The 22,169-nt window shown below is 41.9% G+C and overlaps 1 protein-coding gene across 4 annotated transcripts in view; it reads left to right on the top strand.

Moving 5' to 3' along the window:
• FNBP1L (formin binding protein 1 like) overlaps positions 1–22,169 on the top strand; it is a 76,622-nt gene that overhangs the window by 23,993 nt on the left and 30,460 nt on the right. For 3 of the 4 annotated variants that reach the window (XM_033151546.1, XM_033151544.1, XM_033151547.1), the window contains exons 2-6: positions 6,058–6,173; positions 17,025–17,078; positions 19,348–19,495; positions 20,606–20,668; positions 21,331–21,435. In XM_033151546.1, coding sequence (XP_033007437.1) covers positions 6,058–6,173; positions 17,025–17,078; positions 19,348–19,495; positions 20,606–20,668; positions 21,331–21,435 — 486 coding nt within the window. Of the gene's footprint in view, positions 1–6,057; positions 6,174–17,024; positions 17,079–18,764; positions 19,092–19,347; positions 19,496–20,605; positions 20,669–21,330; positions 21,436–22,169 lie in introns of those variants that run through there. The other variant, XM_033151545.1, reaches the window with a different exon arrangement.

Consider the following 22,169-nt stretch of genomic DNA (forward strand, 5'->3'; position numbering starts at 1 on the left):
TAACTTAGTTCCCAAGGGAACATGATTGTGTTTTAAGTCTTAAATTCTTTGAGGATAATGTTGACCTAAAAGGGGGGGGGCAAAAGCCACACCTGCAAAGGTTATCAGCCATCCAGGATCATAAATACTCTGCAGGTGTACATAGCTCTGCCATTCTTTATACTGGTAAGTCCTTTCTTTTACCTGTGACAACTGAGGTACACAATGGAAAAGATTAAAAGGATCAGGCCTAGTGGGTTAGATAGACCTAGTTGGATAAGAGTTAGAATTAGATAAACCCAATGAGAAATTCTTCCAGAAATAAAATATCCAAGCTTGAGTTCCTAACTGTCCTGGGTTCAGCCTCATTATTAGGGTCTGTGGAGAGTGGTAAATACATTTATTGTGTGCACCTTGGCCTAACTACCATCTTAGGGATGTGTACAAACAGGTTACCGCTGCATATACCTATTGTAATACGATGGTTATACTGTACTTGGTCCCTGTTCATTAATTACCTTGCTGCATTTTTTTTTGTATCAAGTGAAGGTTGAGATCAGGGGTCAGCAAACCTTTTCAGCAGGGGGCCAGTCCACTGTCCCTCAGACATTGTGGGGGGCCGGACTATATTTTGGAAAAAAATATATGAACGAATTCCTATGCCCCACAAATAACCAAGAGATGCATTTTAAATAAAAGCACACATTCTACTCATGTAAAAACACCAGGCAGGCCCCACAAATAACCCAGAGATGCATTTTAAATACAGTCATACCCCGGGTTGTGCACGCTCCGGGTTGCGTTAAGAATGCCCACAACATGCGCACGACCCCCGGATGCGCAGAATGCTTCTGCGCACTTCGCGCTACTTCCAGGTTTCCGGGTTTTCGTGCGTTCGGGATACGCACGCACGCATAACGCATGGCGACCCGGAACGGATCGCGTGCGTAACCCGGGGTTCCACCGTAAAAGGACACATTCTACTCATGTAAAAACACGCTGATTCCTGGACCGTCCGCGAGCCAGATTTAGAAGGCGATTGGGCCACATCCGGCCCCCGGGCCTTAGTTTGGGGACCCCTGGTTGAGATCCTTTTTGAAGGCAGCGCTATATATTATGCATAATAGCAACCTAACATTGACTTACAAGAACATGAATTGTTGCAAGATCATCCTTATCCATAAAAGGGTGCAGTTGGTGCACCAGATGATGTTGGTGGAAGGTGCTTTGTACTACAGATACCACTTGGGGTAGCTATAGACCAGTGATGACCAAACTTGGCCCTCCAGCTGTTTTAGGACTACAGTTCCCATCATCCCGGACCCCTGACCCTATTAGCTAGGGATAATGGGAGTTGTAGTCCCAAAACATCTGGAGGGCCAAGTTTGGCCGTCACTGCTATAGACAAAGATTGATCACCACCACCATAAAGGGGAAATACAGCATTGTTCAGCACAGGCTGAACTCCTACATCCTGGTTAAGAAAAAAACAAAAAGCCTTGCACTTTTAGACTTTCTTTTGAAACCCACAGGGAACCTCTTAATATTCAATTTTCATATAGGATGACCCTGTGGCTCTCTATGATAGTTTGAGAACCTCTAATCTTCCTACATCAGAGGTCGGCAACCTCCGCCCGTGGGCCGGATGCAGCCCACGAAGGCAGTTTTAAACCAGTGCAGTGCGGCGACTTGCCAAGCGGCGCCGGAAATTGCGTCTGTGCATGTCCGTGATGCCGGAAACTGCGCCTGCGCAGGCGCAATTTTCGGCATCTGGACATGCGCAGACGCGATTTCCGGCATCTCACTGCGCATGTCCAGCCCATAGATGCTCTCTGTGGGCTTGATCCATCCCATGGCTGGATAACCTTGCTGATGCCTGTCCTACATGCATTAAAGCAATACACTCTCTGTGGGCTTGATCCAGCCCATGGCCGGATAGCCTTGCCGACACCTGTCCTACATGCATTAAAGCAATACTCTGCAGTTGCAGTTGCAAAATATGCCAATTCCTAGTTGACTTTGCTTTCAGTTTGTGGTTGTAATATTGATAATGGGTATATTCTACTTCTACTTTGCCATGCTTATTTCCTACGCAGTAGAAAACTGTGTGATAAGATGCCACCTTCTTCTGCTCGATGGTAACGAATGCCATGTTTGGCTGTAGGAATTCTAAAACATGTTTTCCATTGCCAGCGTCTCAACTCTAATATGTGTATGCCCAGTCCTCCTTCAGTCTCATCTGGTGGTCGCCAACCCGTGGTCCTCAAGATGCTGCTGGACTTCAACTCCCATCAGTCCCAGCTGCATGGCCAACGGTCAAGGTTAATGGGAGCTGTAGTAAGGCAGCATCTAGTAGACCACAGGTTAGATGCTTCTGGTCTAATATCTCTAATCACAGGGGAACATAGGATCTGTTTGGGGATAAAACTGAACACCAGTTCTGAGAGTAGGAAGTGAACCCTAACAAATGACAAAGCCACTATACATACATCGTCTTGTGATAATATTATCTCAATAGTTACCTTGGGCATGGTGCAGTGTAGATTGGTCTTTGCTTTGCTGCCAAGTGAGCCTGGTGACTTCAACTTTTAACAAAAAGAATGTAAGAGGAGCAGTGCTGGATCAGACCAAATAGCTATCATCTGGTCCAGCATCCTCTTTCTCACAGTGGCTAACAAGTTGCCTCTGGAGAGCTCCAAAACATGACTTGAGGGCAATAGCCCTCTCCTGTTGTCCCCCAACAATTGGTATTCAGAGGCAAAGTCATGAGATGAGAATTCTCCTGGATTCTGAGAGTGACTAGGTATGAGATTTTACTCCATTAATCAAATCAAGTTGTGCTTTGGGATCCAGTGGTAGGAGATAAATTGCTTACTTGCCTCCCCCCACCAAATTTGCTTGAATTTTGTTTGTGAGGAAATCTAGCAATGTTAGATGGCACTTGACTAGTTTTCCACAGACCTGGCAGTGTGTCAGAACAGTGAACTAAGAAGTCCAAACTAGGACAGCAAAAGCATTGTTCTTGTGTTCACGGCAGGAAGCTTTTTCTAATGTCTCTGACTGCTGGTTCAGTTCCAGAGCACCTTATTGGAGTTTCGGTGCAAGGGTGAAATAGTCAAAGCAAATGGATAAAGCAGAACAAAACGGAGAATAGCCAGATTCTAGTAACGATTAACTTAATGAAATGCGTTGTGATGAATGGATGAGATAGTTATTTCAAAGCTGTACATGGGACGTTACACCCTTCCCCCACCCAAACGTTGCCTTGCCTACTTCCCAGCGCATACTTGGACTCGTGATTTAAGATCCATAGTGATGTGCTAGTACCGTATCACACAGCACAGACAAGGCTGTTGTCCAAGAATGAGTGGCGCTTTAGCAAAAATATGGCCATGTTTCAAGCTAGGTTTTCACTTACATAGGGTGATGAAGATGTATCACATCTCTGTGTGGTTGAGGCTATGGATTTATGGAGGTGCTCTGTTGTTGTCCCTCCCCCACCCCACCCCCCAAAATGCTTCATCATTTGCAAAGAACAAGGTTCCTGGATTATTAACCTCTTCATGCTAGAAATGCTTAATATTATTAAAGAGTAGAGCACTACAGTGACCAAGCTGGTCTTTAAGGATCCAGTGTTTTGAGTTTGTCAGCAGCACATCTTCACATTCCTTCTTATTGATGCAGTGTTAGTCTACATACATGCGTTGCAATGAAGAAGTAGATGAATTATAATGTGGTTGGGATGTAATATATGGCAATATTTACCCAGTATGTTGGATATGACTGAGAGGATGATAATAATAGAAACCTGACAGCCTTCATTCTTTTTAAGGGTGAGTTTTGGCTTCCATTTGCTGCCTCATATTGCTTTACCATCTACCATTGTCATTAATTTTTATGTATCGTCTAATCTTCAGGTGTTATATATATTCTCAAATATATTGCATGCAATGTAAAATGGCTTTAATGGCAGTCTGAGACTATGCACATGTTTTGAATATCAAACAGTTAATTACTAGGTTTGTTGAACATTAAAGCTAAGTTGCAGTTGAAGCAATCGTCTTAAACAAGGCAAACTAATAAAAATGAAATCAGCCTGAAGCGCAAGTTTCAATTATGGGCATGCTTTTAGAACTAAGCCTCTCGCCGATCATGAACAGTTCAAGTGTAGTCTCTGTGCATTGAAGCATTGAGGTTTCCCTTTGTCTCATCTTCCTCTTCTCTGTGGCCCAAACAGTAGCTGCAGAGCCTTGGTTTATTTACTTCATGTGGACGGTTTGCTCCTCTCTGGTGAACCCACTCAGCTTCACCACACTGTGGCGTGTTTAAAACTGGAACAGTTGGAGGCACATTGAGGCCAGGAGATAAGCATTAGTAGAGTTTGAGGGAGGCGACAGCCACAACATTGCCACAACTCTAAAGTGGGGGGACACAGGTAAGAAGGAGTTATCTGCCAAAGTGAACTCCACCACCATTACTAAGGAGAGAATCCAGTAGGGACTTCGTCTGAGCTCAGAAAACACTACAACAGTGTTTCCCAAACTTGAGTCTCCAGCTGGTTTTGGACTACAACTCCCACCATCCCTAGCTAGCAAGACCAGTGGTCAGGGATGGTGGGAATTGTAGTCCGAAAACAGCTTGAAACCCGAGTTTGGGGAACACCGCAATAGTAGCTTCCTTCTTGCTCAGCTATCTGAATCCTAGAGTATATTTCAAAGATGTACTATAATCCGTAGTAATTCTACATAATATATAGATATGTAAGTGCTGTGTGAGAGAATTCAGCAGCCAGGTTGCTCTCCAGGGTGAGAAGGTTTCAGCATATACAGTAATGCCCATTCTGGCCTGACTGCACTGGCTGCCAATTAGTTTCTGGGCCCGATTAAAATGCTCCCTGCTCCCCTATAAAGCCTAAAATGGCTCGGGACCACAATACCTCAAGGATCACCTCTCCCCATATAAACAGACCTGGACTCTGCAATCATCATCTGAGGCTCTTCTTCATGTGCCTCCTTTATGAAAGGCCCAGAGGGTAGCAGCATGAGAAGAGGCCTTTTCTGTGGTGGCTCCTCACTGGTGGAATGCTCACCCCAGAGAGGCCCGCCTGGTGCCTTTGTTACGTATCTTTAGGTGTCAGGCAAAAACACTCCTGTTCTCCCAGGCCTTTGGCTAATTAAACAATCTACCAACAACTGTCGTCAACAGGTTTTCCACACCTATCAGCTGATCACCCATTCCCACCACCCTTCTGAGTAATACCCCTCCCCACTCCCTCACTATATTTAAGGGTCTGGTGACTTCCGTTTCAGTGTATCTGAAGAAGTGTGCATGCACACGAAAGCTCATACCAAGAACAAACTTAGTTGGTCTCTATGGTGCTACTGGAAGGAATTTTTTAATTTTATTTTGTTTAAACAATCTATGGCCTTTAAAACTGTGTTGGGGGTGTTTTTGTTTTTGTTTCTAAGTATGTTACATATTTTTGTGTTTTTATTTTGTAAACTGCCCTATGATCCTTGGGTGAAGGGCAGTATAGAAAATTGATCAATAAATACTGTAGAATAAAACAAATAAATAAATAAATACATTTGGTACAGAAACCTCCAGTGATTCACTGTGTAGGATCAAAATTGGGTTGCTGAACTAGAGATGAGAATTTAGTCCCTAGCAAGGGTGTTGGAAAAGGATATGGCTCTTCTGGGGAACAGGGGAGCTAAGTCAGCAGCAAAAGGGTAACAGAGCCTGGGATTCAAATACATACTGCAAGCTCCACAGTTCAGCTCCTTAAATCTTGACCCCCGACCCCAGCTGGACCTCGTTTCCAAAAGATGCTGAACTAGATAGACTGTCAATCTTATTCAGCAGGACTGCTCTTATGATTGTGTCTATCTAAAAATAAAAAAGCACATTCTGTATTGAAGTACTGTATCCTAGTGCCTGTTTTCTTCCTTTGTCTGATTATGTTTATATTTTCAGTTCTCTAAATGTGTAGAAGACAGAACGTAGTATCTAAAAACAATGTGGGTGCGTGTCATCTTGTTCAATTTAGATTTTTTTTTCCTGGCTTGTGTTTTACAGGATCAGTTCGACAATTTAGACAAGCACACACAGTGGGGCATTGACTTCCTGGAAAAATATGCAAAATTCGTTAAAGAAAGGATAGAGATTGAACAGAATTATGCAAAGCAATTGAGGTAAGCTTTATTTTACAAGTTCCATTACCCTTCAAACTTCTATTACCTTTTAAACTGTTTTGTTGTTTTCTTTTGTTTTTTTATTTCCTAATTATGTTTTTAGTTAAAAGTAGTTCCCGTACTGTAGGAGAAACCGAATGTGCAAATATTGTTGCCCTGGAAGAATAGCCATACTTGATCCACGTAGCTAAAATCACTTTTTCTGTTCCATCTGAATTGGTTACTCCTTACTACAGATTCACGGGCAACATAATTTTTTATCCCCCTGTTGCGGCAAAAGCAGATACATGTTTGTCATTCAGCACAAGCAAATACAAGCTTGCAAGTAGCATACCATGCTTTCCAAAATAAGCAAGGCAGAGATGGACCCGTCTTGTTCAGAAGTCTCCAAACTAAGGCTGGCTCATTTATCCGGCCCACGGCGACCCCCACCGCCCGCTGCTGCCGTCAGCTCTTACCGGCACAGCACGGCGTGGCTGCCCACTTCTGGGTCAGAGGAGCACTGGAAATAGCTTGTGCACATGCACAAGTGTTATTTCCGGTGCTCATCGAGGTCGGAGGACGCCCGTGCACATTTCCGGTGCTTCTCCGACCCGGAAGTGTGCCAGAAATAGCGTGTGCGCACGCGTATGGGCGCGCGCTCCTCCAGCCCGCCGTGCAATCGGCGCTGGAGACACCGGCCCAGGGCGCGGTAAGTTTGCTGACCACTGGTCTTGATCAATATGCATTGAATGGAGAAACCCCTTAACTGTGTTACACTGAGGACTGTGGCTCACACTTCTTCCATTATGGTTGCTATGGGGAAGGGTGCTCGAAAAACCTCCGAATTAAAATTTGAGCACTGCCTTGTTTTCTTTTAAGGCTGTAAAGCTTATCTGTGTGTAAAGGAGTAAATATACTCACATCCAGAATTGCTTTGCTGCATCCACTGCAGCTGCTTTGTATTGCTGAAGAGGCAAGCTGTGGGTGGTTATTTTTTGTGTGTGCTTCCATCAGCATGTGGTGACAACATCAAAGAAACGTCAGCATTTTCCTCTACTATCTTCATTTTCATTTGTGGGTAGGCACCACTGGCCACCTTTGGAAAGCAAGGGGAAATCCTGTTGCTCTAGTTTTTCTAGCCAGTTCCCATTGCATGTAGACATGTTCCTCCTGGGGTTTTGGGGTGAGTTGTAAGAGGCACCAAGCAGTGACCCTACTCTGGAAGAAACCCTTCTGCAGCACTAAGTACTGCATGGAGACAGCCCCCCCCCCCCGAGTCAAAACAGTAGTGCTGAAGACTTCTGCTAGTTTTACGTAGAGGCGTAGAAGATCGGCAGGGAATCTTGTAATAGATTCTGGAGACCCAGTCCTTTAATATGCACAGCAAAGCATAGAATCAAATTATTTGACCCATTGAAATGAATGGACAACATAGTAATGTTGATTGATTTCAGTGGGTCTACTCCATGAGAAAAAAAATTACCGGTAGTTGACTACCACCTATCATGTCTTAGCAAACGAAGCTTCAATATTTTTTCTCTTGTTTTGACACATGCAGAGTCTGTATCTCTGTATTATCAGAATTGCAGGAAAAGTAAATGTAGGGCTGCATAATAAAGTGTGTGCACTGCTTTTCTGTACCAGTTTAGTGAGTGGGTTTTTGGCTGTGAACTTTTCCACATGGAACTTAACCGATATATATTTTAAGCCTCTTTTCCATCAACAGTGTATGCGTATCTTAATCTTTGGTATCTGAAGTATCTGAAGAAGTGTGCATGCACACGAAAGCTCATACCAAGAACAAACTCAGTTGGTCTCTAAGGTGCTACTGGAAATTTGTTTCGACTATGGCAGACCAGCACGGCTACCCACCTGTAACTGGAACTATGGAAGGCACCACATTGAGCCGCATGAAATGGAAGTCCTGGTATCTGAAGAAGTGTGCATGCACACGAAAGCTCATACCAAGAACAAACTCAGTTGGTCTCTAAGGTGCTACTGGAAAGAATTTCCTATTTTGTTTCGACTATGGCAGACCAGCACGGCTACTCACCTGTAACTTAATCTTTGGTGTTAACTGGTCTACTATATATGCATTTTTCAAAAGACTTCACCTACCATATTTTTTGCTCCACGAGACGCACTTTTTTACGCCTAAAAAGTAAGGGGAAATATCTGTGCGTCTTATGGAGCGAATGGTGGTCCCTGGAGCTGAATTGCCCAGGGGACAAAAGAGGATCATGCTTTTTATTTTACAAAGAAAAAAGGGGGTGTTGAAAGGACCCCGCTCAGCAGCTGATCAGCAAGAGATCGGGAGAGAGATAAGAGTCCCCTGCTTCCTTTCAGCCCCGCCCTCTTGCCCAGGCCTCGATTGTTGAATGTGCTGCAGAGGGAGGTTGTTTGTTTCCCCAGTGACATGTGACTGGCTGATTAGATTATCTGTCTGGAAACTGTAGAAAAGCATCCCTTTCCTTTAGAAGCTGCAGAAATGTGAGTTGAATCCCATAAAAATGGGGCTTTTCCTCTTTGCTTTTCCCCCTTTGCAAAAGGAGCTTTGCTTTTCCCCCTTTGCAAAAAAAGCTCCAAAACATTTAGCTGATCCTCAAAAAACCTGGGTTTTTCCCTTTGCAAAAAAAGCTGCAAAACCTTTAGCTGATCCTCAAAAAAACAGGGCTTTTAGAGGAGGAAAACCAGAAAAAAATGTTTTTTTCTTGTTTCCTCCTCTAAAAATGAGGTGCGCCCTATGGTCCAGTGTGCCCTATGCAGCGAAAAATACGGTATCAGCTTTCAAGTAACCTGGGTTTGTAGTTTCTTCTGAAATGTTAGTAATTTGGGATGTTTGTGGGTATGCTCTATTTTTACTTTAATATTGTCTTAGAAGCTATTAAAGAAAAATCGGGAATTCCAAGATAAATAATGGGGAACAGTTTTGATTCTCAGAAAGTTCTGGATCTGAGCCTCAGTTGCTCTTACCTTGATAGTGGTGTCTTCTCTGTCTGCATTCAGTTGCAAGCAGGACCTGACCCCATTGTAGGGGTTTTGTTTTTGTTTTGTAATTATCCATTCTAATCCTAGATACATATGGATACATCAAGTTATCAGCTGTTGTTTATAATTAAAGTAGCCAATGTTGATTTAAAAGGGGAAACAGTTTGTTCTGTTTACTTCCTCTCTTGACTACAGCTAACTGTTCTAAAGGCTAACTTTCTTTCTTCTTATAAGCAACTGTTGTTGTTCTTTTCACATTAATACTCATTTCCTGAGTGCGGCTTTGTTGAGTTATATTATAAACGCTCATCTTCACAATAACCGAGTGGCTTCTCTCTGAAGAAATGAGTAATGTGTATTCCATATTCTAGATTTCCAGTCAAGGACAATTCCGTTGTAACACGATACAGCAAAGTATCTTGAGGGAATTCCTTGATTTGGAAGCTGAAGAAAGTTGTTTAAATGGCTTGATTATCTTCTGCAGTGGGAAACTATGTAATTGTGCACAGCCAAATGAAGATTTAGTTACCTAAATGACTATATTTAGAAACTTGGCAAGCTGTCTGGATGCTCTACTAGTTTGAATTCTAAATTGGAAACAAATGGTCACGATTTGGGCTCTTGTTTCTGAAGGCTGTTCTTCTTTAATTGAAATTGAAAACATAAGATGTTGATTATTATCCAAATGTAGATGTGGCAGACTTTCCTTGAACAACTGTGCAAATGGACTCTTATTCAAAAGCGATTTTGTGCTGAAAGTTATTCCGCCCCATTATTATTTACAAAAGTTTTTATCGGAGGTAGAATGCCTTTGTTTCATGAACAGAATGCAGCAGCTAGCCTGGTGACTGGGAGCAGCCTCCAGGACCATATAACTGATCCTAAAGGATCTTCACTGGCTCCCAGTACGTTTCCGAGCACAATTCAAAGTGCTGGTGCTGACCTTTAAAGCCCAAATGGCCTTGGCCAAGTATACCTGAAGGAGTGTCTCCATCCTCATCGTTCGCTGAGGTGAGGTCCTCTTCCATGGGTCTTCTGGCGGTTCCCTCACTGCAAGAGGTGAAGTTACAGGGAACCAGACAGAGGGCCTTCTCAGCAAGTGGCGCCCTGCATGTGGAATCCCCTCCCTTCAGGTGTCAAGGAGATAAAAAACTACACAACTTTTAGAAGACATCTGAAGGGAGCCCTGTATCAGGAAGTTCTTAATGTTTGACGTTTTACTATGCTTTTGTATGTGCTGTAAGTTGCCCAGAGTGGCTGGGGAAACCTAGCCAGATGGGCCAGGTATAAATAATAAAATTATTATCATCATCATCATCATCATCATCATCATTATTACATGCAGTGCGCAATCCAGCCAGAGTTGGTTCTGAAGACCCGTTGATTTCATTGACAAAGTTAAGCAAGTGTTTAAATTTCTTCCAGTGAAGCCTAATTAAATACAGTGGCAGTGGCAAATTCTTTTTTCCATGGAGCATTCTGGAGATAAGGCAGGGCACCACTGTGAAAAAGCCCCTATTTTTAGTCACCATTCAGCTATGAAATAGTGCAGGCACGTCCAACAGGTAGATCGTGATCTACCGGTAGATCACTGGGCGTCTGTGGTAGATCACTGGCTCCCCCCATAGAAGCTCAACAACTTTGGCTCGCCTAAAAAAAGCTCAACGGGGCTTTCCTCCTCCCTAAAAAAGAGCTCAGCAACTCTTTCACCTGAAACCCCCAAAACAGGGCTTTTGTTCCTAAAAAAAACTTCAACAACTTTGACCTGAATCCCCCAAAAGGGGGTAGATCACTGAAAGTTTTTAACTCTGTGAGTAGATCGCAGTCACTTGGGAGTTGGCCACCCCTGAAATAGTGCATCTTATTCATTACTGTGTAATGGTACAAAGTGAAATCCATTAATTAGCGTTCCTTTTCTTTTGTGAATGCAGTAGATAACAATAGTACTAGAACTCTGATCATAACCATTTAAATTAGATTTGTGACCATCACAAACTAGAAATCTATCTTTAGTCATCTCACCCCTTGCCTTTCCCTGTAAGAGTCGTCAACAGGTTTTCCACACCTATCAGCTGATCACCCATTCCCACCACCCTTCTGAGTAATACCCCTCCCCACTCCCTCACTATATTTAAGGGTCTGGTGACTTCCGTTTCAGTGTATCTGAAGAAGTGTGCAGGCACACGAAAGCTCATACCAAAAACAAACTCAGTTGGTCTCTAAGGTGCTACTGGAAAGAATTTTTGATTTTGTTTAGAAATCTCAGGTGAGAGTTCCATAAGAAGTTGAATCTGAACAAGCAAAAATAGAACAGCTTCTATCTGAAATATTTTTTTAAAGTGTTCAAATCAAAAGATTCCATGGCAATGTACAACATTAAGAAGACATTATACAGTTCATAATACTAAAAACATAATAAAAAGCATAATACAAAAATAATAATAAATAACCATAACAACAGTCTCTCCCCTTACCCCCCCCCCTCCAATGTAATGGGTAAAGAGGAATCTTTTGCCTGGCACTTAAAGACATGTAATGATGGTGTCAGGTGAGTGTCTCTAGGGAAAGCATTCCACAGACAGGGAGCTACCACAGAAAAGGCCCATTCTCATGTTGCTACCCTCTGAATCTCCTGGGGACTTAGAGAAGGGCCTCAGGTGACAAGCACAGGGTCCAGGTCGGCTCATATGGGGAGAGGCGGTCTTTATAAAGTACTGAGGTCCTGGGCTGTGTAAGGCTTTATAGGGGAGTGGGTGGCATTGTGGTCTAAACTATTGAGCGTCTTGGGCTTGCCAATCGGAAGGCTGGCGGTTCAAATCCACACGACGAGGTGAGCTCCCGTCGCTCTTTCCCAGCTCCTGCCAACCTAGCATCTCAAAAGCACACCAGTGCAAGTAGATAAATAGGTACCGCTGCGGCGGGAAGGTAAACCGCGTTTCGGTGCGCTGTGGCACTCCTCGCGATGTCCCGTTGCGCCAGAAGCCATTTAGTCATGCTGGCCACATGACCTGGAAAGCTGTCTATGGACAAACGCCGGCTCCCTTGGCCTGAAGCGAGATGAGCGCCGCACCCCATAGTCACCTTTGACTGGACTTAACCATCCAGGGGTCCTTCACGCCTTTACCCCCTTTACCTTTATAGGTCAACACCAGTACATTGAAACTAATCGGCAGCCAGTGCAGTCGGGCCAGGATTGCTAGTTGCCCTGGTGCATATTTATGCATTGCAGCCTTTTTAAGGAATTTAGTGTCAATATTACTGTATTGCAAAATTGCAGAACCTGGGTTAGCTATCTGCATGGCAATTAGTAATCTGCAGTTGTGACCCTCCCCCACTGTCAGTCCAGTCTGTCAATGGCTTATGCATGCGTGTGCTTTCCTGGTAAGTATTTTCCATTCTTATCTGCAACACACCAGAAAATCTCTTCAAAAGGCTCTCTTGTGCAGTTGCCTGGTTACAGCATTATTGTCTCCTGAATAATAATGAGTTAGATTTTAAGCCTTCCCACTTTGCTCAGCTCTGTGAGCAGACATAGAGATGAAAGATGGATAACGTAACGTAGAAAGGTATGGCTTTAGGTAGCTTAAGAATGACATTTCCCTCTTTTTGGCCAGATCTATCGTCGTCTACCTTTAGTATATGTTTTCCCAAAACAAGCGATGTAGTCCAGTATCTAATTTTAAAATATATATATATATTCAGAGTGCTGCACCATGTCATAATAAATCTAATATTTATATTTATATTTGGTCATATGATTTGTATTACCAAAATCTCAATACAGTACTGAGTCTTCCTGAAATATGGAGGGAAGCATCAGAATCATGTGCATTGTCTAAACAGTGTATCTAGTAGGTAGGGAAACTGGTGAGATAATAAATACCCAATAAATTCTCATTTCATAGCAGGCTGTACCTCCCTGGGACCCTTTTCTCCATGGGAATGCTTTCAGCTGGGGTTGTCAGCCAGCTAAAGGTTTTTTTTAAAACTGATTTATCATTTTTGTGTTTGGCAGTTTGTCAATTACCTAAACATTTGGGGGGTGGGATGGGAAGCTGGCGTGGGGTGGGGAACGGAATAGAGTATCCCAAAGGAGGGTGGCTGCCTAGCTGAACAGGAGGACTCCTATTTGGAGGTAAGGCTACACTGCAACATTTTGTTGCCGGTTGCTTTGTATTAACAAAGCCTCCACAAAGGTGCCTTTTGAGATACTAAAGGATATGTTAATATAATGTATGACTTAATGGACAAGAGATACCTATTAAGAAAGGTCTTTTAATAGCTGAAAAATTGTTCCCCTTACAGTAACGTATCAGAACCCAAGGAGCCTTGAAAAATAAACTTAAGTGTCCTTAACATTCAGACTCAATGATTAAAATTGTCTCTCCCCTCCAACCTTGATTTTTCAACAGACTAAGCTGATTAAAACTTGCATTCCGAGTTAGAACATTAAGGAAGGTAAAAAACCTAACAAGCTCCTTCTAAAAATAACTTGTTTTTGCAAGTAAAATCATGGCTACAAAATGCACAGGCTGTTACGGCTCAGTGCATTATTTGTGTAAGGTAACTTCCCTGTTGCTTATTACTGAAGCATGAGAGAGTATAATCTGAATTTTTAAATGCACAAAACTATAGCCCACTCAGATTGCTGCGTAATAGTGAACTCTTTACTACGTGTATTGAGCGATGACTCAAACCTTTGGGGTGCTGGAATACCAGCTGAGAATCATTTATATTTTATCCAGCAGTGCACCTTCATTGTTGTTAGGTTACATTGGTCCTGTTTAACAGGGCTGCCTTAAGCATATGCGGTCCCGGGGTGCAAAGATCCGTCCGGCGCCCCCCCCCGGTTGCCCAGTCCCAGGTGCGCAGGAGGGCGGAGCCGGCCAGCTGACTCTGTCACCCCCGAACTCATGGCACAGAGCCGCCCGCAGCAGAAGAGCCCGCTGCTGCGCTCCGACCAACGGGCAGGCTGTTCCCCAGACTTAACTCTCGTGCCCCAGACTCTCAGCCTGGCACCCCTGAGAGCCCGGCACCTGGGTGCCCCGCACCCCTAGCGCCTATGAGTAAGACAGGCCTGCTGTTTAACTTGATATGTAACAAGTGCATGGTTTTCTTCCACACGTGTGGAAGATGGAGTGTTTCATTCACTCATTTCTTTCTTCAAATAAATGAAACAATATAGTTTACCTTCTATCCCTGGCAAGCACATGCAGTGGAACCTCTGCTTAGGGACATAATCAGTTCCGGAGGTCCGCCAGTAATGTACTTGGTTTGTTGAACATTAAAACTAGCCTATTTTTTCAAGCCATTGTTGTTGTTGTTCTTACAGCAGAGTTGGTACCTGTTTCCCCCCCCCCCAAATAGCATTAAATTGGAGCGTTGCCCTACCTCCCCCTTAATATGTAAGTGTGAGCATCCAGATAACCTTATTGTCTGTTCCTTGTCTAATGTATTTGGAACCCCTTCCCTTATCTTTATATTTGACATTCACGTTGAGCCCAGTAGGATTGGGTTTGTGGCACTTTACGTTGACTGTGGACCAACTACCGGTAGGTTCTCATGCTTCTGGCTTGGCTGTGCTAGTTCTTGGTCACAGAAGAAGAGCAGCTGCACAAACAAAGCAATTTGTCAGAAATTCAGAATTTTCCTGGGAAAGTACTGTCAAGTTTGCAGCTATTTTCCCCGAGGATGAAATTTAGTAAAATGCTATTTCAAGACTTTGGCATGTTTGTGTGTTGTTGTTGTGTTTCTGGATCTTATAATTCTGCTTGCATCCGTTCTTGACATCCATTCCGTTCTGATAAATTCCAGAAAGTCTTGCTTGTGTAGCTGCACCTTCTTTGCATTGCATGGTTGTGTTTCCATTATCTATATTGCCCTAGAAACTATATGGCACTTACATAATGCCACTAAACAAAAGTGTGATTTGTGGGAGTCTTAGCTTTGGAGTGGGCCTTCCATACTGCAATAGTAGGGTTTCCTAAACTTGTCATAGCCAACTGGCTTCCCCTCTGAAAAGAAAACCAATTTACTCCCATAAGGAAAAGGGGAACTAAACATCACTGTTTGCTGTGATGTATCACACAATTCTTTCTTTAGTGTGACATAAACAAAGCTAAATAAAATAAAAAATTCCTTCCAGTAGCACCTCAGAGACCAACTAAGTTTGTTCTTGGTATGAGCTTTTGTGTGCAAGCACACTTCTTCAGATAGCTTTACATTACATATACAGTCATACCTTGGTTTTCAAACAGCTTAGTTCTCAAACATTTTGGCTCCCGAACACCGCAAACCCGGAAATGAGTTTTCCGGTTTCCCAACGTTCTTTTGGAAGCTAAACGTACAACAGGGATTCCACTGCTTCCAATTGGCTGCAGGAGCTTCCTGCAACCAATCAGAAGCCGCACTTTGGTTTCCAAACATTTTGGAAGTCAAACGGACTTTCAGAACGGATTCTGTTCAACTTCCAAGGTACGACTGTACTAGTAGATACAAGTGCTTTTTGAAGAGATGGGTTGAGAACTCAGATCTCTAGTATAACAGAATACATTTTCATCAACATTCTATCATGGCCTCTTAAACTGAATGTGTTAACCATATGTTAATGTTTAAATCAAACCATCTTCCATAGTTTCCCTTTGTGGGGAAAGTTTCCTATTGTCATCGGCTCTTGCTATTTTTAAATAACTCAAAAACCTATTTATTTCTTCATTGCTAACTTCTGTGACTTTTCTTTCCATGGGATTATGTGAATGTTGTAGTGTTTAGAAGCAATATAACTTTTATATACCCAATGAGTATAGCAAGAGAGTTTGACTTTAAGGTTTGGTAATAAAACCAGGATCCGTAGTGGGACTAATAGCCCAAGGGGAAAGTTGTACAGAAGTTTAGTTCCATTTCTTTAATGCATCGCTTGGGGAAAGAAAATAGATTTCCTGCTGAAGAACATGAAATATATACATTATTCCTTTGTGGGAATATTTGTGGGCAGTGAAGTAACTTGAGGCCTCTGGAATCCTTGGAATTCCTGCTGAACTCTTTAAAATGTATTAAACTAGGCATTCTGTTACTGCTGCTCTTTAGCATCATCTGGAGAATAGTCTATTCTGTCTGGTTGAAACAAGGCATCTTTTTACCATTCTGGAAAGAGGCTGCTAAGAAGTGTATAATACTTCATTAGAAATTAATTTGCAGTGTCTATAGGACAATTCCTCCCCCCCCCCCATTTTTGGCCCTTTCTTTGTTTTAGTCGTTCTACTCTATATAAGCATAAGATAAAAACAATAGGTTGGCTGTGTTCCTAGTTTCTCAGCGGTGGAACAATTTTCACTTCCTCCTGCTTGCAACATTTGCGAGAATTCAGGCACCCATGTTTATTAGTACTGTACCAAGGGCATTCTGCATTTATTTTGTCCAGAAATGGATAGATATTAAAACATGCACCTCGCTTTGATGCTTTTCGTAGATCACTTCATTCTCTTGTACGACAGCTCCTCAACTTGTAATATTGTAAACAGGAAAATAGGCTTCTTTTCTGTTTTGGTTTCTGAGAAGAATAAATTGTGACTGTTTCATTATCATAAACTACATCTTTAGCGTATGCTCCTGGATCCTTGTTTCTGATATTGTCAAGAAAAACATCTTAATGTTGTGAGGAATAGAGGTATCTTCTGACAGAGGTCCTGGCATTCAGAAATGATTACATCACAAGGTGTTTATTGAAGTAGATTCTCCTCACAGAAGATGCGTGAACTGTAAACTGAGGACAAAGGGCTGTTTCCTTATTCACCAAGTTTGAGACCGATCCTTAGACAAATACTAACAGAAATTTTTTAACGTCCTTATTTAGTAGAACACTATGTTTTCTTCCCTTAACAGAAATCTGGTGAAGAAGTACTGTCCTAAACGTTCATCCAAAGATGAAGAACCCAGGTAAAATGAGCATTCGTTTTCTATTGTCTGTCAGGGGGGGGGGGAATATCTCAGTGCTCAATGACTGTTATTCTCTGGAAATACTTTGAATGAGGGCCTAATTCTTAAATATTTTTACACATCTGTGTACCTTTGTGATAGGCTGGTTTTGTTTTGTTTTTACTTCTACTTGCGTGGTAGTAAGCTCAATTTAATTCAATAGGACTTACTTGCAAGTAGACCTAGTTAGGATTGTTCCGTTAATTTCATACCAGCTTATATTAGTTTGGTTTTTTAATGACCAAATATAAGGGGTGTCTCTGTATTCAGAAAGCGAAGGCATTATTAACACTTTCTGCACTTCTTTCCAAAGAATGTTGAATATTTTAGTTTTGAGAACGTGTTTAACTCTCCTGAGAATCCCTAACATTATACCCATGTAGCTTTGCTGTGAATTCTAAGACTTGGTTCTCACACATAGCAGATGAGGAAGTAAATTAGACTCTGGGCTGTACCACATACTTTAGGTAGGAAGTAACGGTTGAATGCTCTACCATACAAAAGAAATTCCATGTGCAGAAAACTGGCATATTGGGAAGAATGCTAGAATTCTTCTCCCTTGACATATAGTTTTCTTTGTGGAGTTAATCAGTAGTATTCCGCATTACTACTCATGAATAGCCCCATTGAAGTTAACGGACATGGCTAACTTAGGTTCAGAAATTTCAGCGGATCTGGTCTAAGTAGGAATAGTTGAATATCGCCAAGTGTTTCGTAGGGAGAATCACCAAACCACACAACCTCCCTTCTGTTATCTGAAATAGGAAAGCCCAGAAGCCATTTTATCTCCTCATTTTTGCTGTTTTTCCAACTAGACCTGAATTCATTATTTTAGCAATATTATTTTTGTTGCTTTTCTAGACACCAGCCATGGCACATTAATTTTCTTCAGCTCAAAGCTGAACTTAAGTATAGTGACACTTTGCAGTGTCAGCGCTCCCTGATTAAAAAGGTATGGGTTGAGTGCTATGTAGTTGGGTTTTTTTTAAGTTCCTTTGTGAAGCTGTACATTGAAAACTACTATAGAGGAACGCTGCAAAGCTGTTTGTCCTTGTCAGTCTTGGCTTGTTGGGTGGAGTAACTTTCTCTCTATTCTGTACTTTATATAGTTAACAGACTTTCAGTATAGTATAAGGGGAAAAAATAGCAAATGCTCACCACCACCAACCTACTAACATTGATTGCTTGGCCACCCTTAACACAGAAAAAAGGTGAAATTTAGGTTATTCCATTTTTACCAGTGTGGACAGCAATAATTTTTTTCAGATGCCCTGGTCAGAGATTGTTCAAGGCTGATTTTACAATTGAAGCCCATCATTGAAGGAAGACGGTATTCACTGGGTTACAAGAGACCTAGCTAGGTCATTTAGCCCAAAATCCAGTTATTGATGAGATTTATCAGCTACACACTATTTCTCATGGAAGATCATTTTGAGCCCCTCCGCTTCATTTTAACCTTTTTTTAAAGAACGAAACAAAACACAAACCTAGATGACAGCACTTCCAGAAGCTGATATGGAGCTCAAGACCTGACCACTTAAAAGAGATGGCAAACATTCCACAGGCTTATGAGGTCTTTAAAATAAAATAAAATAAAATAAAATACAGTGACATGTTTGTTTGTTTCTCCCCTTCCGTGCACATTTTCTCCCCTTATTTTTTCCTCCTTCTTCCCACCCTGCTCCCCCTTTGTTTTAGTGCCAGCAATAGTGTGGCACCTTCCCCTCCAACCAAAGAGGTGAGCAGGCAAACAGGCAGCTGGTCTTCAGAGCTGGTAGCAAACTTGTTCAGTAGATCCATCCATCGGGGTGCATAGGAGTGGCATGGTTGGCATGTTCCACCCTCAAGATCAAGCAAAATCATCTCTGCAACAAGTTCAGCTCACCAAGCCTAGGAAATTAAGTCCTTTCCTAGGCTCATTCCTTCTTCCATTTCGCATCTTAGGAGATACCACTATACTGCAGGGCTTTCCAGGTAGTGTTCTTTATTCTTTTCTACCTTTTGAAATCTGTTTTCATTTAAAAAAAACAACAACAACCAATGTGCGTGAAGAGAAGTGTATTTGGGGCATCTCCACTGTGCCATCTTTCTGCAATTCATTTTATCAAGGTGTACCCTGTGCTAATTGTGACATATTTTGTGGTCCTTTTATGGAACAAAAGCTGTAACTTCCGGATAAATAGAAACATGACATTTGTTTCCCTCCTTCTTCTTCACTGTGTATTGCCAGGTTTACCTCATGTATAGCCTTTTATAATATCCTTAACGAGTTAAACGACTACGCGGGACAGAGAGAAGTAGTAGCAGAAGAACTGGGACATAGGGTATATGGAGAACTGATGAGATATTCCCATGAACTCAAAACAGAAAGGAAAATGGTAAATCACGAGGGGTTCACGATTGTAGCGTTTATGCGATTGTTCTTTTCACAGTTATCAAGGTCTTGTCTGTTGGACCAACTCCTCTTTGGTGTAGTAGTGGTGCACAAATTTGAGTTGCATGGTTTTTTCCCATACTTCTGTGACAAGAGAACAGTGTACCACAGAAGCAAGCATGCTTCTGAACAGAATGGAAGGCTGCCCAATTTAATAAAGCACTGCTTGCTATGTTATCTTTCAGAATGTTAGTGTTTGTGCAGTGCATTCCTCCAGGTGCCTGCTTAGAAGCCAGTCCCACTGCACAGCATTCAGGAATAGTGGCTTGTCCCTTAACTTGGGTGTGTTTTAGGACTGCAGCCTTTTTTATACTTCGATTTTATGCCTCCTCAGGTGTTAAGGAGAGCTGGAATACAAATGACTGAAATAAATAACTTTGTGTTTTTTTTATTCTGTGGACAACTGTTGTCTGTTGTAAAGGCATTTAAAGTACAGTTGTACCTTGGTTCTGGAACGCCTTGCGACTTGAACGTTTTGGCTCCCGAACACCGCAAACCCGGAAGTGAGTATTCCGGTTTGCGAACCTTTTTTGGAAGCCGAACGTCCAACGCAGGTTCCGCGGCTTCCGATTGAGTGCAGGAAGCTCCTGCAGCCAATCGGAAGCTGCGCCTTGGTTTTCGATCCTTTCTGGAAGTTGAATGGACTTCCAGAACGGATTCCGTTCAAGAACCAAGGTACACCATAGAAATAGGGTAATATTTTCAAGTGTCGCTTAAATAGAACTGATGTTTGTCCAATTGTTTCACTTTTCACAAAATGGGTGGAAATCCAGTTCCTTCTGCTGTATTTCAGTAGATTGGAGAGCAGTGGAAAGTGTGGAAAGTTTTTCTTTTGGAGGAAGCAATGTGCATTGTGGTTTGCTGGAACAGGTTTGTTTCCTCCGTGCAGTAGTGAGGAGGAAATAAACAGACCCAAGTAGATTTACTTTGAGGTGCAAAATAAGCCACTGTTGTTGTTTGGGTTTCTTTAGTACACGCAATCAAAAGACTATAAATGCCGTATCATATTTTGAAAGAAAAAGAAATTAAAACCCTCTCGTTCATAATTTCGCAGCACCTTCAAGAAGGTCGAAAGGCTCAGCAGTATCTTGACATGTGTTGGAAGCAGATGGATAATGTAAGTTTTCTTCTCTCTTCTCACCCCTGTCTTTTCCTGTTTACTTTTAGGATTACAAAGTTTGGTGGGCAATTGTTAAAGAAATTAACTTCGTTATCATTGAGCCATTGCATTATTTTTTTGTTGAATAGACCAGATAGATTGCTGTGTTTGCAGAGACCATTACAGCTCATAACTTCTCAATGTGCAACCTATTGAGCAATTCAATGTGCAGTTCAACAGGAATTCTGCCTTGAAGGATTTACAGACTTCAACTATGTCAGAATTTATTGAAAATGCCTCCCAGCTCTATGATTCTTAACATGGTTGCTGAAACCAGCCCCTAAGCACAGTAGAATGGAAGATTTAAATATATGTTGCTATTGGGATCTTTTAAAAACAGTGAGGATTTTGCAAGTGTCTTTTTTAACTTCAGTTTTCGTTTCCTTTTTTTGTTTGGCTTTGCATAAAAATAAAAATGAACTACATAAGACAAAACCTCACTTTTGTTTAAAAGTTGTCAGTCATAGTATACTAATAGAAATTAGTGGGATTCCACCATATTAAATAGTTGAGTGGGAGCAAGTATATGAGTATTTATATGGGTATACACATTTGAACTTTAGCGTGTCTTTTTATAGTATTTTGTAAAAAATAATAACATGATGATGTTACCATTGTAGAGTAAAAAGAAGTTTGAGAGAGAGTGCAGAGAAGCAGAAAAAGCACAGCAGTGTTTTGAGAGACTGGACAATGATACTAATGCCACTAAAGCGGATGTTGAAAAGGTAAATATTATTATTATTATTATTTTATTCCTATAACAGTATTTGCATTTTTTCAAATAATGCTATCTTTTTAAAACTTAATGTGCCAACCAAGGGGACAGTGAATCAGTGGCTGCATTCAGACATCATGTTTTGTTATTCTCCAAAGATTCGGAGGATCAGGAACAAATTTTGTGTGCACGTGTCCTAACACCACCACCTTCATAGGGCCTAGTTTATTAGAACGGTTTCTCATTTGATCAAGTCACAGTTTGCTGTTACATCTGAATTGCCAGAGCGTGGTTTGTGCAATCGCTTCAAACCAGAATCGCAAGCCACAGTTTGCTCTTGGCTTGCCGTTCTGTTTTGGAGGGTTTGCCAAAGCCATAGTTTGCAGATTCAGAAGTAGCAAAGAACTGTGGCTTGATCAACCAGGACGTTTCGTTCAGTGGAAGTTGCAGTTTTCTGGATGGTATCATCTTGGTTGCCGCTGGCAAAAAGAAAACTTTAGTGGCTGAAATAGGAACTTTCAGCAATATGGGGTTGTGTGCCATATTTGTTGTCACTTGAAATGAATGGTATTGTACAAAGTAGTGTTGGTGAAACAGTCACATATTGTCTCTCTATATGTGTACATGGCAGTTCCTTATTTTAAATGTTTTGTTTGAGAATAGCACATGCACAGCTTAAAAAGTCAGATGCTTTTCTCTAAATAAGAACAAGCTACTACAAATGTTTTGGAGTGGTTATGAATG

The sequence above is a fragment of the Lacerta agilis genome, chromosome 6 (assembly GCF_009819535.1).
Source record: "Lacerta agilis isolate rLacAgi1 chromosome 6, rLacAgi1.pri, whole genome shotgun sequence".
Taxonomy (NCBI): domain Eukaryota; kingdom Metazoa; phylum Chordata; class Lepidosauria; order Squamata; family Lacertidae; genus Lacerta; species Lacerta agilis.